Below are 13492 nucleotides of genomic sequence, written 5' to 3'. Positions count from 1 at the left end.
TTCTGGGCCCTGCATTACTTTGTGCAGTCTGGGAACCACCTTCCCCAAGCCACTAGAAAATCTGAAGAATCAAATGTTTAAAAGATGCTGCTGTTGATGGTAAGCAAACTGAACCCAAAAAATACATGGACTTTTTGGTTTGTTGTGTATGCATGTGTTTTTCATAATGCCTAAGAATCCCAGATTTGTGTAACCTTTTGAGAAAATCACAGTAACAATCTGAAACAGCAATTCAGGAATGCACACCCATAGTGCAATCCAGGAATGAACACCTGTAGTGCAATATAACAGTATCTGGTATTAAGTACACAAAGGTGAACAGGAAAATTCCACAAAGCTGCCATTAATATCCAATTTATTTCATTTAATTGCAATATTTACATTCCATGTTTTGGTTCAAAAAAGCACCCTCAAAGAGGTGTCTGTAAAAATAATATAAAGCATAAACATGTTAAAAATATAACAATAATAAAACAAAGCAACAAAAAAAACCAAGTAAACACCCCAAACTGTGAGATGTGCTATACAGAAAAGGACACACAACCAGTAGATCAGACAGGGCTGGCACCTCCATTGAGGCAACCCCGGCGATCGCCTCCAGCGCTGAGGCACCGGAGGGGGCACTGGGGCCGGGGATGGGGGCACGTGCCACAGAGCTGGCAGCAGCAGTGGATGGGCGGCTGACCGGGAGGGATGAGAAGCTGCCCGTGCACCACCCCGGCCACCTGCCATGCCTGGCCCACAGCTACTGCAGCCTCCCAGCTCTCCCACGCTGCTGCCACCACTGCCAACATGCACCCCCAGCTGGGAGCAGCAGTCATGGGCCAGGTGCAGCAGGCGTTTAGTGTGGTGTGCGGAGCAATGGAGCAGGAGGGCTGGGAGGATGCACGCGTGCCTCCCTAGCTACCCCCTGTGCCTGGCTGGGCCGGCAGCCTCTCAGCCCTCCCACCCAACCGCCCGTTGCTCCGCAGTCCAGGTGTGTGCACACTCTGTACGTGAACGCGAAGGGGAAGGAGCAGTCCTGAAGCTGCCACCCCCATGCATCAGGTAACAGAAACCCTGGCGCCGGCCCTATCACATTAATACCAGGCATTCACAAACACATGCCATTCTACTACTAACAATATAGTAAATATAAATTTTGAAAATGGTTGTCAAAAAGCAAAACATATTCCTAACACACACACACACACACACACTTGAACAACAGAACGTATAGCACAGATAGAGTCTGCAATCAGTTTACTTGCCACAAACATGGAAAATAAACAATTTCTCCTCAAAACTGATTTCCTGGAGATGCCCAATGGAAAATGCCTTACCAGCTTTCTCTCTAAGTCAATATGGGTATGAAGTGCCATGCTTTATTTTGTTACCTGCATGTTAACATTGAAGGGTTTACTTGTGACAGCATATCCAGAAAATGTGCAGGAATTGGCTCTCTCAAATTATTAGGTTTCATTTTTGCAAATAATCCTTACACACCATTTCCATAGACCAAATATGTTCCCTTCTTATCTAAAAAAAGTCAGATATTAAATTAAAAGTCAGATAGACATTTGGTCAGCATCTAAAATCATGCGGGGAAAATTCTAAATCACTCTCTCAAATGAAGTTAGTTATAAATAACTGGTTTATAAATTATAATATTTTAACTATGCCATGTTAACCACCTTGAGACACAAGGAAAGGCGGGATCTGTGTGTGCGTTAACAGCATGATCTTATCCATGATCAGGAATGAGGCAGATGACAGCAACCGCATGGCTGTAGGTTAAAAATACCGCTTCTATTGCATAGCAAACAAAAGGGACTGTGTCAACTAGCAAAGCTCTGAAAATGGGAGACATATGCCATGAAGAGTGCATGTGTGTTAAAACCCAATATCCCGTGGCATGCTAAGAAGCATTAATTGTTGTTTGATACATATTGTTTTATTTTAGTTGCTTGAAACTAATCTCTATTTGTCCTAAAAATAGTCCTAAACAACATCTTACTTCAACAGAACTTAACATGTATGCAGGGCTTTTTTTCTGGAAAAAGAGGTGGTGGAACTCAGTGGGTTGCCCTTGGAGAAAATGGTCACATGGCTGGTGGGCCCGCCCCCTGATCTCCAGACAGAGGGGAGTTTAGATTGCCCTCCATGCCGCTCCAGCAGCGCAGAGGGCAATCTAAACTCCCCTCTGTCTGGAGATCAGGGGGCGGGCCCACCAGCCATGTGACCATTTTCAAGAGGTTCCGGAACTCCATTCCACTGCGTTCCAGCTGAAAAAAAGCCCTGCATATATGCATGTTGGACACAACCCTTTGGAGGCTAGAAATTTTAATAAATATTTTAGAAGGGTATTGTAGTAGGCCAGAAGACAATGTTTTCTAAGACCTTTACAAATGAATTTAAAACAAGAGGTCAGAGCACACACTTGATCTGTCATTTAAAGAAACACAACAGTTGAAACTATGGCACTCTAAACTAGAGTCACATGAGTGATGTGAGGTGCATATGGAGATATTTTATATTTAGGCTTCTCCATAAGAGAAAATAGAAAAGGCCATTATACATGAGCAGCTTTCTCTGTTCAAACGATGAGGAAGTTCTTGTATGTGTAAGAGTAATTGGTGTGGATAAGAGTCCCCACATGCCTTTTAAATTGATGGAAGTCATTGGGATTTAGTTCTGAAGGGAGTTAAAAAGTGATGTTCATACTTAAACCCAGTGGTTCTCGAACTGTGGGCTAGTACCCAAAAAGGTGTTGTGATAGTCTTGCAGGTGGGTCACAAGGCTAGAAGAGAGGAAGAAGAACAAGATTAGCTGGGAGGGAAGGCTCTGGGATGCTGAAGCAATGTGGGTTTGCCTCTACACAATGAATGAAATATCCAGTAATGTCACATGAAAAATATGTAAGCTTGTTCAATGTTAATTGATATGAGATTTCTGTATTTTATTTTCAGAAGGTAAGCATCAAAGAGTTACTTTACAAGTAGGTTGTGGCAAGTACACTAAATTTGGAGGTGCATCTGCTTCAAAAAATGTAAGAACTGCTGCTGTAACATACTGAAGTCAATGGAACTGCTGGGGAACAAAGCGGAGATAGAATTGCAACTTTAGGCTCATGCTATGTGTGTTAAATGTATTGACTTCAATTCAGCTAAATGTTTCCATGGGTGGAAGGATGACTTTCATGTGTTCCTTCCCCCACTACAGCCACAAATGTCCCCTGAAATGCTATTTCTGGAGTTCACAGTTCTCCAGGAACATCATTTTAGGGAGCATTTTGGGTTGCAGTGGAAACAGAGAGTCAGGCTCTGTGGGTGGAAATCCCTCCACCTGTGGAAATGTTCAGCTTGATCTAATCCACTATCCAGATATAAAGTAACAAATCAACACCAACAATCACCATCTACCCATGGCACGCATATCAATCCATTCATTATGTGGACTGCACAGATCTTAGTAATGTAAAACATGTCACAATTTAGTGTCTTGGGATAGCATCCACTACAATGGAAAGACACTACAGTATAGCCAAATCTGGACTTGCATCATTTTTTCCCATATTGGCAGTGGTGTCTAAAAGCATATCAAGCAGTATCATTTGTTTTCTGAATAATTTATTTGCTAACTCACCAGAAAAATTTAATGTCTCATGAGGGATTTAAAATTACTAAGGGAATATACACAACCCACCAAAGTGCAAAGATTGCTGAAATCAGCTAATTCAGTCTCAGGACAAGCAACAGATACCATGATAATGTTATCAAGGATTTCAATGCATTTTGGGCCAGCTGGACGGCTGGGGGCGGGGAAGGGGGCAGTGGGGTAAAATTGGTAGATACAATTTGTGTTCAAAACCATGATTGTATTTAATCATTTGTGAACCTTAAGTATCATGTTAATGAACTAGTTTTAAACATGCTACAGAAAGTCTTTTCTGATAAGAAAAAACAAACTGCCCATAGAGTCAGTTACCTCCCTTTGTAAGATTTCGTGTCCATCAAAGCACACAAAGATGTATTTTGTAAATTGTTAGGCAACCCCCTCTCCCACTTGGAACAGCTTTAGAAAAGTCCCTTCACAGAACAGACGAGTTTAAAAAAAAATAAAACTTGTAAAAAAGGCACTGCTGTATCAGACAAGTTACAAGATTGCCCAAGTATGCAGAAAAGTATGATTGTGTAAAATAACCAAAAGAAAGAGCAGGGGGAAACCCACCAAAATCAACCTGATGAAGACTGAAACTGCTCCAAAAGGGATGGAATTCTGACACCAGCTGAGTTTCATTTCAAGAAAAAAACAGAAGGGGAGAGAGAAGCCCCAAAGAACTTAGTGGCAGGGATATTACTGGGAAGTATTTCCAAATTGTTCCCTTTCTCCCATAATTCTTCACAGGCTCTCGACTTATAGTATCTACTATTGAATATAAAGGTAAGAATGTTTGTGCAATTAGCTGGACTAAAGAACTCTCAGCACAGTGCGAATACTGCAATGTTCTCAAAAGTAAAGCCTGACATTAGCAGTGAAAATACAGGTGGTCCAAAGAGCTAAATTCTGAGTAATGTAAGTAGTGGTACTTAGTACCATAGAAGGCAAGAGATTCTGCTATTGGGTCTGTCTGGGTCAAGCTATTTGGTCAATCCTTACTAACTGATGTCAAAGAACATCCTGTACATCAAATGAAATCAAACGAAATCTAAAGCTACTTTTCAGCTAATCTTGGTCCTTAATCTATTACAATATGTGTGTAAATATAAAGAAAACATAAAGAAGCATAGCTAGCTTGCATCTCACTAACTACCAGTGCAACCCCAAGCAAAGTTACTCCAGTCTTTTTAAGATTGCACTGTTTATGTACAATTCAACATAAGTCTAGTTCCAGAGTCTTCACTTATCAAAGAGGCCTTACTCCACCCCCCCTCCTTATATTTTCTAAACCTCTTTTGCAGTTAGGAAAACAAGCTGCATCAAAAATATGGTGTTGGTAAACTCAGAATGCTAGTGAAGTTCCACACCAGCCTTGGCATGACTATGGGGATTTGCGGTGGCAAACAAGAAATAAATCTGAAAACAGTGTAAGCCACACATGCATAGGACTTCCCCATCACTCACCAATTCTATGGTTATATGCAGTTACTACAATTCAAGCCAATTGATTCCAATGGACTCAGACTGGAGTAACTGTGCATAAGATTGTGATATAACAGACTTAGATGGGGAGAGAAGTATTTCTAGTTGCAGCCAAGAATGTATCTATGCTTGAAGAATACAAGCTGCATATACTATTTATTAAAAATGGTTGCAGCCCCACACTCTGCTTTACCATCATTAGAACTAATATCAAAACAGCTTTAACTAACTGAAGTGGTAAGTCCAGCAATCAGTATGGATGTTGGCACAGGTAACAGCAGCTGTAGTGAAGGGATTACAGATGTTCTCTTCTGTCGCTTTTTCTACCTGTGATGGATCTAATTTCCTACAGCTAGTAACCACTTGTGTGTAGCAGCCCCACAGGAACATCTAACTAACTCAACCAAATGACTGCTGAAATATGGTGGAGCAATCTGGATTGAGAGAGAACACGCCAGAATGTATATTATTATTATTTATTAATATGGTACCATCAGTGCTCATGTCACTTTACAAAGGACAAAAAAAAGTTCCCTGCCACAAGACATTTACCATCTAAAATATGCTAAATAAGAATAAAATAGGATCAGAGAGGAAGGAAACACAAATTATTCTACGTGGGTGTTTTTACCTAAAAGAAACCCGCATGCTTCTGTATCTATGATCCAGTTATGAATATATATATTCATTCCCATCAAAGCTCAGAAAACCTCGTTTAGGATGGTCTTTCTTTATCTTAATTTCTGATTTGAAAAAGAGGAGAATAAATGGTCAAGAGTAATTGGGCTGTAGTGAGACTGAATGATAGATATTTTGGAGGTATATGTTATATAAAACATTAAGAATAACGATGGTTGTTGTGGGTTTTCCGGGCTGTATTGCCGTGGTCTTGGCATTGTAGTTCCTGACGTTTCGCCAGCAGCTGTGGCTGGCATCTTCAGAGGTGTAGCACCAAAAGACAGAGATCTCTCAGTGTCACAGGACACTGAGAGATCTCTGTCTTTTGGTGCTACACCTCTGAAGATGCCAGCCACAGCTGCTGGCGAAACGTCAGGAACTACAATGCCAAGACCACGGCAATACAGCCCGGAAAACCCACAACAACCATCGTTCTCCGGCCGTGAAAGCCTTCGACAATACATTAAGAATAACCCTTGGCACAATCCTGGGGGAAAGTTTTCATCTGTTTTCTTTGTAGCATAGGCCTTAGTTATGGGCAGCTTCCTAATTTTATCATCATCAGAAAATTCCAAGAAGGGATGTTTGCAGTTAAGGAGAAGCGACAGAGTTCTGAATCATCAAACTGGACTAAAGCCCAGCGTGAATACTGCAATGTTCTCAAAAGTAAAGCCTGACAAGTAAAGTGAAAATACAGGTGGTCCCAAAGAGCCAAATTCTGAGTAACATGAGATAAGTAGTGACACTTGGTACTATGGAAACAAGAGATTCTGCCATTGGGTCGACTGTGTTAAACTATTGGCCCAATCCTTACTATCTGATGCTTCTATCTTCAACTCTGCTACACTTCCTGAATTCTTCAGCTGAAAGTCAACATCTCCTGCCATTTCCTTGGTGGAATTTTTATTCACTACAACACTACATTAATGCAACCAGGTTTCAGCTTGCAAGACCTGAAATTATAGCAAGCATACTGAAAAAAGACTTTTTGCTGATGATGTTGGAAGCAGGATATTCCCTCTGCATCCCATGAGCTGCACCAATTAACCTTAAATGTAATTCTCACATTACCCTTTTGCTGCATAAGAAACGCTATTTGGATTGAAACTGTAACATATTCTCAGCTATTGAAGTGCCTGAATAAAATGTGGATTCTACCAGAGCCAGCAACAGGTTCTCTTGGATCATGTACCAACAGGGCACATACTCAGATAAAAAGGGAAGGAAGGGCTTGTGCTTATTCCTCTGCTTATTCCAGTTGTTGCTCTGTTCCCTTCCCCACCACCCATGGCAGGTCCCCTTTGCTCACTTCCACTATGTGCCCAATCTGGAAGCAACACAGAAGAGCAGGAGCAGCTGCTGTTCACTCCCTCTCTGGACACAATAGATAGCAGCAGAAAGCAAAAATGAGGAGGAAGAGCAGCAGCACCGTTGCCACTATTCCACTACGCTGCTTCTGCTCTCCCTCTTGCTGGATGAGGCTGAAGAAGAGGAGGAAGAAAGACAGAAGGAGCTGGTAAGGACAGCAGCAAGAAACAGCAGCAACTGGAGGCATCCAGCAGCAACTGGAGAGGGCTAAGGTAGCAGGCCCTAAGGGCAGTCTTAGTGATCCTGGGGCCCGGGGCAAAAAGTCCAAGATGAAGCCCAAGAATCACCCCCACCCCAACTGCCCTAGCCTTGGAGTGCGAGGGTATGTAGCCTGCTGCTTCTTTCCATCCACTGAGCTAGGGGCAGGCAGTGGGTGGCTGGGGACCCACCCAGCCTAGGACAGCTACCCATAGCTAAGACCACCACTGGTAGGCTCCCTGCAGGACTTTGACAAGAGTTGGTACCCAATGATGCTGGCCTTGAATTCTAGGCCTTTGAAACAAAGTTGCTGTAGCATAATGGTTAAGTGGTTGGGTTGCAAATTAGCTGGTTCAAATCCCACTTCTGCCATGAGTGCAGTAGGTGGCCCTGGGTAAGCCACTCCTCTCAGCTCCAGCTCCCCAACTATTGCAGGAATAAATAACACTGATTTTGTTCACCACTCTGAGTGGGACACTAATCCGTCTGGAAGGACAGACTGTAAACACAGCTATTAAATTATTAAATATTAAATGACAAATCCACGTTTGGAATTTTCTGCTTTGAGGAATGTCCTATACTAGAGTTCTATCCTATGGGACATAAAACTGATGAAAAAATACATCTGCCCATTTTCCAGCTATCTCTAATAAATAAACAGAATAATCTGTGGGCATGCACCCTGGTCAGTGCAGTGGGTCCATAACAGGAATGAATTATTTCACAAAGACTTTTCATTTTATCCTCATCCCCCACCCCCAAGTCTGGGCCTTCCTACTGGGAGTCATAAAATAGAACGGCATGTCCATTTCACCATCACAGAACAGCATAATGTGCAATTTAGTTACATTTTTACTGAATCACTTGGGGCTGTACAATGATGATAGCCATGCTAAGCACTTGTGGAGGGCTGCAGGGGTGGAATCTCATTGAGGCAACAGGACCCTTCCAAAGCAAGTACTTTTAGGATTCGAATTTTACATCTCTACACTACAATATTAGTTCTTAGTAAATTGTCACAAGATTTTTCAAAGTGATTAGTATTCTTCATGCAACTTCAGGACAAAGCACACCTGGTTCCTTTTTGCATCCTCCCATCCCAAATACTGACTGACCAGGTCCACCCATGTAGCACAATGAAGGGTAATGAAATATCAGTACAGGCTGCAGTGAAGTAGTTGTATTATTCAAATTTACCCAATAATCATAATCAACCATAAGTGGAAAATCTAGTACAGCATACAAGGCTAGGCTAGACCCTTTCTCCGTGGTGGGGAATCTTTCATTTGCAGGGAGGATTCAAGGCACCTTAGAGACTGATAAGATTTTCAGGGAGCTTTTGAGAGTCAAAGCTCCCTTCTTCTGATACCAGGAGCTCTGACTCTTGAAGGTTTACAACCTGGAAATCTTGGTCTCTAAGGTGCCACTGGACACAAATCATAGAATAGAATCATAGAGTTGGAAGGGGCCTTACAGACCACCTAGCACCGAATGTAGAAACAGACTAAAGCACACCCCCCCTACACACACACAAGTATTCGTCCAGCTGCTTCTTGAATGAGGGGGAACCCACATCCCTAGGCAGCCAATTTCACTGCTAGAATCCTGCTGTTCTATTGAAGACCAACAGAGCTACTCATATAAAATTATTTGCAGGGAGGGTATTTTTATGTGGGGGGCGGCATCAAAACTGTAACACTCCCCATCTGAAGCCTGAAAAAGTCCAACCAGTTCTCTCTTCATTCCACTTCACCTATAAACCAGGCCTAGTGTAAATAAGAAAGCTACAGCCTGTTACGATAATTTCTGGATTCCCTGTGCAGCCCAATCCTCTTTACTAAGCAATGGGGGGGGGGCACCTACTTCTCATCTCTTTTTATGCCTTCTCGGTTGATTCGGAGGGAAACACACACACACCCCTACACACACACACACATACACACTGTGGGTTTTCTCCTGAACAGGAACCTATGAAAATCACAGTGCGACGACTGAGCAGCAAAGCAACGCCCGGGGAGATAACATCGCCTTGATTGCAACTCCTCGGCCGCGTCATCCTTCGCCTGCCTCCAGATGTCACTGCGCGGGGAGGGTCCCCTTGCCCCGTCTCGCCGGGCCTCTCCGGCATCCCCACTCAGGACTTGTTGCTGTGAGTCGCTTGCTCAGCGCTGCACGCGAGGCAGGCAGGGAAGCGGCCGCTACAGGTGACGCGCGTGCCCCGAAGCTGCCCCACGCCCTGCACATCCCCACCGCTCAGGTCCCAGGCCTCCTCCTGAGCGCTTGGCTCCGAGGCCCAGCTCGCCTCCCAGGGGCAGGAGCCGGGCGGGCGGTGCTCCTCCGCCTGCTCCCGGGTGCCCAGCCCGCGCCCTTCAGCGGCTTCTTCGCGCGAGCGCAGGACCGGCACGCAGCTCAGAGCCCTCCTCCACTCCGGCCGCGGGGCAGCTCCTTCAGCTCCTCCACCCCCGCCGCCGAGCCCTCCTCCAAGCCCGCTCGGTCCGGCCTGCCTGACACAGCGCCTTGCCCGGGGAGACGCCTCCGGGGCCATGAAGCCGGCAGGGGTTGGCTGGCGGGCTGGAAGGGGGAAGCCAGCCGGCGCGCGCCATCCTCGCCTCCACACCTAGCAACAGCGCTGACAGGACGCAGCAGCCGCTGCAGCGGGAGGAGGAGGAAGCGGAATGGCCGCCGCGGCAGGGGTGGCGGCGGCGGCGGCGGCTCCCTCCCCGAGCCCTGACAGCCAGCGCCGGGGCGGAAGCTGCAGCAGGCGGCGTGCCGGCCCCGCCGTCCTCCCTCCCCCGCCGGGTCCGGCGCCCTCCTGCTGCCAACGCAAACTCGGACGCCTCTGCCACAGCCCGCGCCGCCTCGCCTGCGCCTCGCAGCCGCCCTGCCGCGTCGCGCAGCTCCGGCACCGCCGGCGGCCGCCGCCTCCCCTCACCCACCCCACACACCCACCACCCTCGTGCCTGGCCGCCCGCCCGCCGGCCGCCTTCCCTCCCCATTCATCCCCGCTCCCGCCCCCGGCGGCAGCCTCGCCGGCTCCCTCGCGCCCCTCCCTCTGCCCGCACTCCACGCCACGCCGCGCCACTCCCGCCCACCCGCCGCTCCAGCGGGCCGGGGGTCTGGCTCCCCCCGCCCGGCGCGCTCACCGATATGGTTGTCCTCGATGTGCTCGATGAGGTCCGCCAGGCTTGGGAAGTGGAGCCCGCAGCCCCCGAAGCGGCAGGTATTGGAGAAGAAGGAGGCGGCGGCGATGCCCGTCATGGTCTTGCATGGAGAGTCCCTCGCCGCCCCCACCCTGCCGTGCCTACTCTGCCAGGGCCGCCGGCGGGAAAGGCGGAACGGGACCCGCGAGAGGAGATGGAGAGCGAGCGAGGGCGGGCGGGCGGCGGGAGGAGGCTGGGGGCTGGGACGGAGGAGGTGGCGGCAGCGGCTGCAGCGTCGGGAGCGGCGGAGGGGAGGGACGGGCGGCTGGGTGGGGGGAGATGAGGCAGGCGCAGCTGGGAGGAGGGACCGTTGCCGCACTGGAACAGCTGGGCAACCCCTGCCGCCACTGCCCGCCTCCGCAGCGGGAGCCGACGAGCCAGGCCACGCCGAGCACCTTCTCTTCTCGGTGGATGGGCGCTGGCTGGGGACGGTCCTCTGGGGCGGGGGAAGCTCGGCAGGGGAAAAAAACCTGGTGGGGGGGAAAGAAAAGTTGGGGGCGTGTCTCCCCTCCCAACTTCAAATGGGCTTATTCTATAGCAAGTTTTGAACTCCCTCTAACAGTAAACTGCCTTGGCAGTGGGTGGGTGGGGGAATAATCCCCTCAATTCCCCCCAAGGCTCTATTTTTTCCAGCCAGGGCTTCACTACACAGTCTATTATTGGATCCAGGATTTATGCCCGGTTCACACGTGCAGGAGGATGAGGCTGTAGAAATGCTGTATGCACCACTTCTGACTGGAGGTGATGGGTTGAAGCTTTGAACCTTCCTTCACATTAAAAAAAAACTTAATAAACAACCCCCCTCCCCGAACAAAATCAGTACAGCTGGCAAAATCCTGCTAACCCTCTTTTTGCTTTTGTGCTTTTTTCATTTGCTGGGAGGGGTTTTTTTTTTTCCTGTCGTGGGGGTGCATTCCATACTGTGATCATTTACATGCTCGTGCAGCATGAAGCAGTTAAGTCCATTCATTGTCTCCTAATTCTTCTAGATGTGTGAACAAGACCTTAGTCCAGGGAGAGGGGAAGTAAAAGTTAAGAAAGCCTTCGATCAAATGCCTCATACCTCACTGTCACCAGTGATGAACCATTCCCAGCTCATCTGAGATTTATTTGTTATTCATCGTCTGCCTTTCTCACTGAGACCCAAGGCGCATTACAAAGTGTTAAGTCCATGCAGTCAACAGGTGGGACATTCAACAGACAAAACAAAAGGGTATGCATAGCAGAAATTTAAAAAGAAGCATAGCATTCAAATACAGGAATAAATAAAAATTTGCAGCTACAATACACTATTGCATCTGTTTTCATCGAATGCCCTAACTGTTGATCATATTGTATTTTTGCTCTGTGAATATCCTAGCTATTGATTATATTCACTTGTAGTATTGGCTCTCAGAAAGAAAGGTGTACTATAAACAACAATAATAGGGTATGTATAGCAGCTTTCTGTATACTAGACAGGCCCTTTCTGAAGTCCTGAAAGGCCTCAGCTGCTTCCAGTTTTTGAGGCCCCTAGCACTAAGAAAAAATGGTTTTTAAAATGATACATGCTATCCAGAAAAACAAGTTGTAAAACTTGTCAAATCCAAAAAATGAACAAGTGTCTAAGTCTGAGCCCTCTTTAAGCTCGAGACTCAGACTCAGGCCTTCCTTGCCCCCCCCCCTTTCATTGGCCTTGATCTGAAGACTTTCAAGTATGTTTGAACCCAAATCCATCTTTTTTACAAATGGTACATCAGTTGGATGGTATTGGTTCAGATAGTCCTGATTTATTTATCTCTCATTTCAGGTATCACAGCTTCTTGGAGCTTCATGGAGAGGATTCAGTCCAGATCTTGCAGTTCTACAATTTGAATCATTTTGTGATATATCCAGCTTACGGTTCATGACATATATTGGTATTTATATGTTTGAGTTTATGTTCGTATTTATTGTTAGCATAGGTGCAAACGGGACTCCTTAGTCCTTATGTGTTAGATGCCATTTCCCTACCTTGATCTCAGTGTTCATTTCCACCTACATCCAATGGTCTTGGGCTGACGAAGCTGTACCCTATTTTGATTTGCTTCAACAATGCATCGATTCAGCTGTTTTGCCTTGTAAAAATGAGCCCATGTCTCATGGAGTCCTTGCATCTAGGGTTAGCATAGCAGGTCCTTCAATCTGGCCATTGGAATGTTTCCAGATAGTTTCTTCTCCAGCAGTTATCATCCAGCCCCAGGTTGCCACATGGCACTCAGCATTTGGACAGCATTTGAACTGTGAACGCACCACTTTATCCAGCGGGTGGCTTCCTTAATTCTCTGACACTCTGTTTTGTTCTTACTGCATGGATCTACAAGTATCTGCTAAGAGACTGCCATAATTCTCTCCCACTGCTTGATATCAAGTGGCCATTCTGGTTATCTTGGGTGGTTATGGATGCAGTTGAAAGAAGGAAAAGCATTTCCATCTCTGTTTGCAATCCTAGGACTCACATTATGTTTTGGGTTTTTTTTATGTGTAGGCTAGTTACAGTCACTATCACTGTGTACACATGATACATTTGTACAAAGTAGCTGAAAGATTATTCCAGTGTTGTAAGCATGTTTTTTGTACTGTTTTGGTCATGCTCTTGAGCATTATATATAACCACTTGTAAAAAAGTCTTGGCAGCATGGTTAGGATTGTGGAATACACTGGAACCAAAGAGTATCTGGGACTACTTACTGATTGGTCACTATAGTTAAAACACAAAGTGGTGTGGTGATACACACCATTTCACTGACTGCTAAAATTATGCATTTGTACTTGCAGAATTAAGCTCTCAGTACTGAGTTAAATATCCACATAGCAAGGATCTCTTCCACCTATTTATTCTGGATGCAAGTAACTGGGTTAACACATTAACACATTAACCCAGTGGCGTGGCTTATTCACATACCACT

General features: G+C 46.1%; 1 protein-coding gene across 1 annotated transcript in view; it reads right to left on the bottom strand.

Moving 5' to 3' along the window:
* JAZF1 (JAZF zinc finger 1) overlaps positions 1–10735 on the bottom strand; it is a 197824-nt gene extending 187089 nt beyond the window's left edge. The window contains exon 1 of the mRNA XM_054990736.1: positions 10509–10735. Coding sequence (XP_054846711.1) covers positions 10509–10623 — 115 coding nt within the window. The 5' untranslated portion in view covers positions 10624–10735. The remainder of the gene's footprint in view (positions 1–10508) is intronic.
* Between the last annotated feature and the right edge of the window lie 2757 nt (positions 10736–13492).

This window comes from Eublepharis macularius, chromosome 11 (assembly GCF_028583425.1).
Source record: "Eublepharis macularius isolate TG4126 chromosome 11, MPM_Emac_v1.0, whole genome shotgun sequence".
NCBI lineage: Eukaryota > Metazoa > Chordata > Lepidosauria > Squamata > Eublepharidae > Eublepharis > Eublepharis macularius.
The sequence above is the reverse complement of the archived record's forward strand: the minus strand, read 5'-3'. Positions and strand labels throughout refer to the sequence as shown.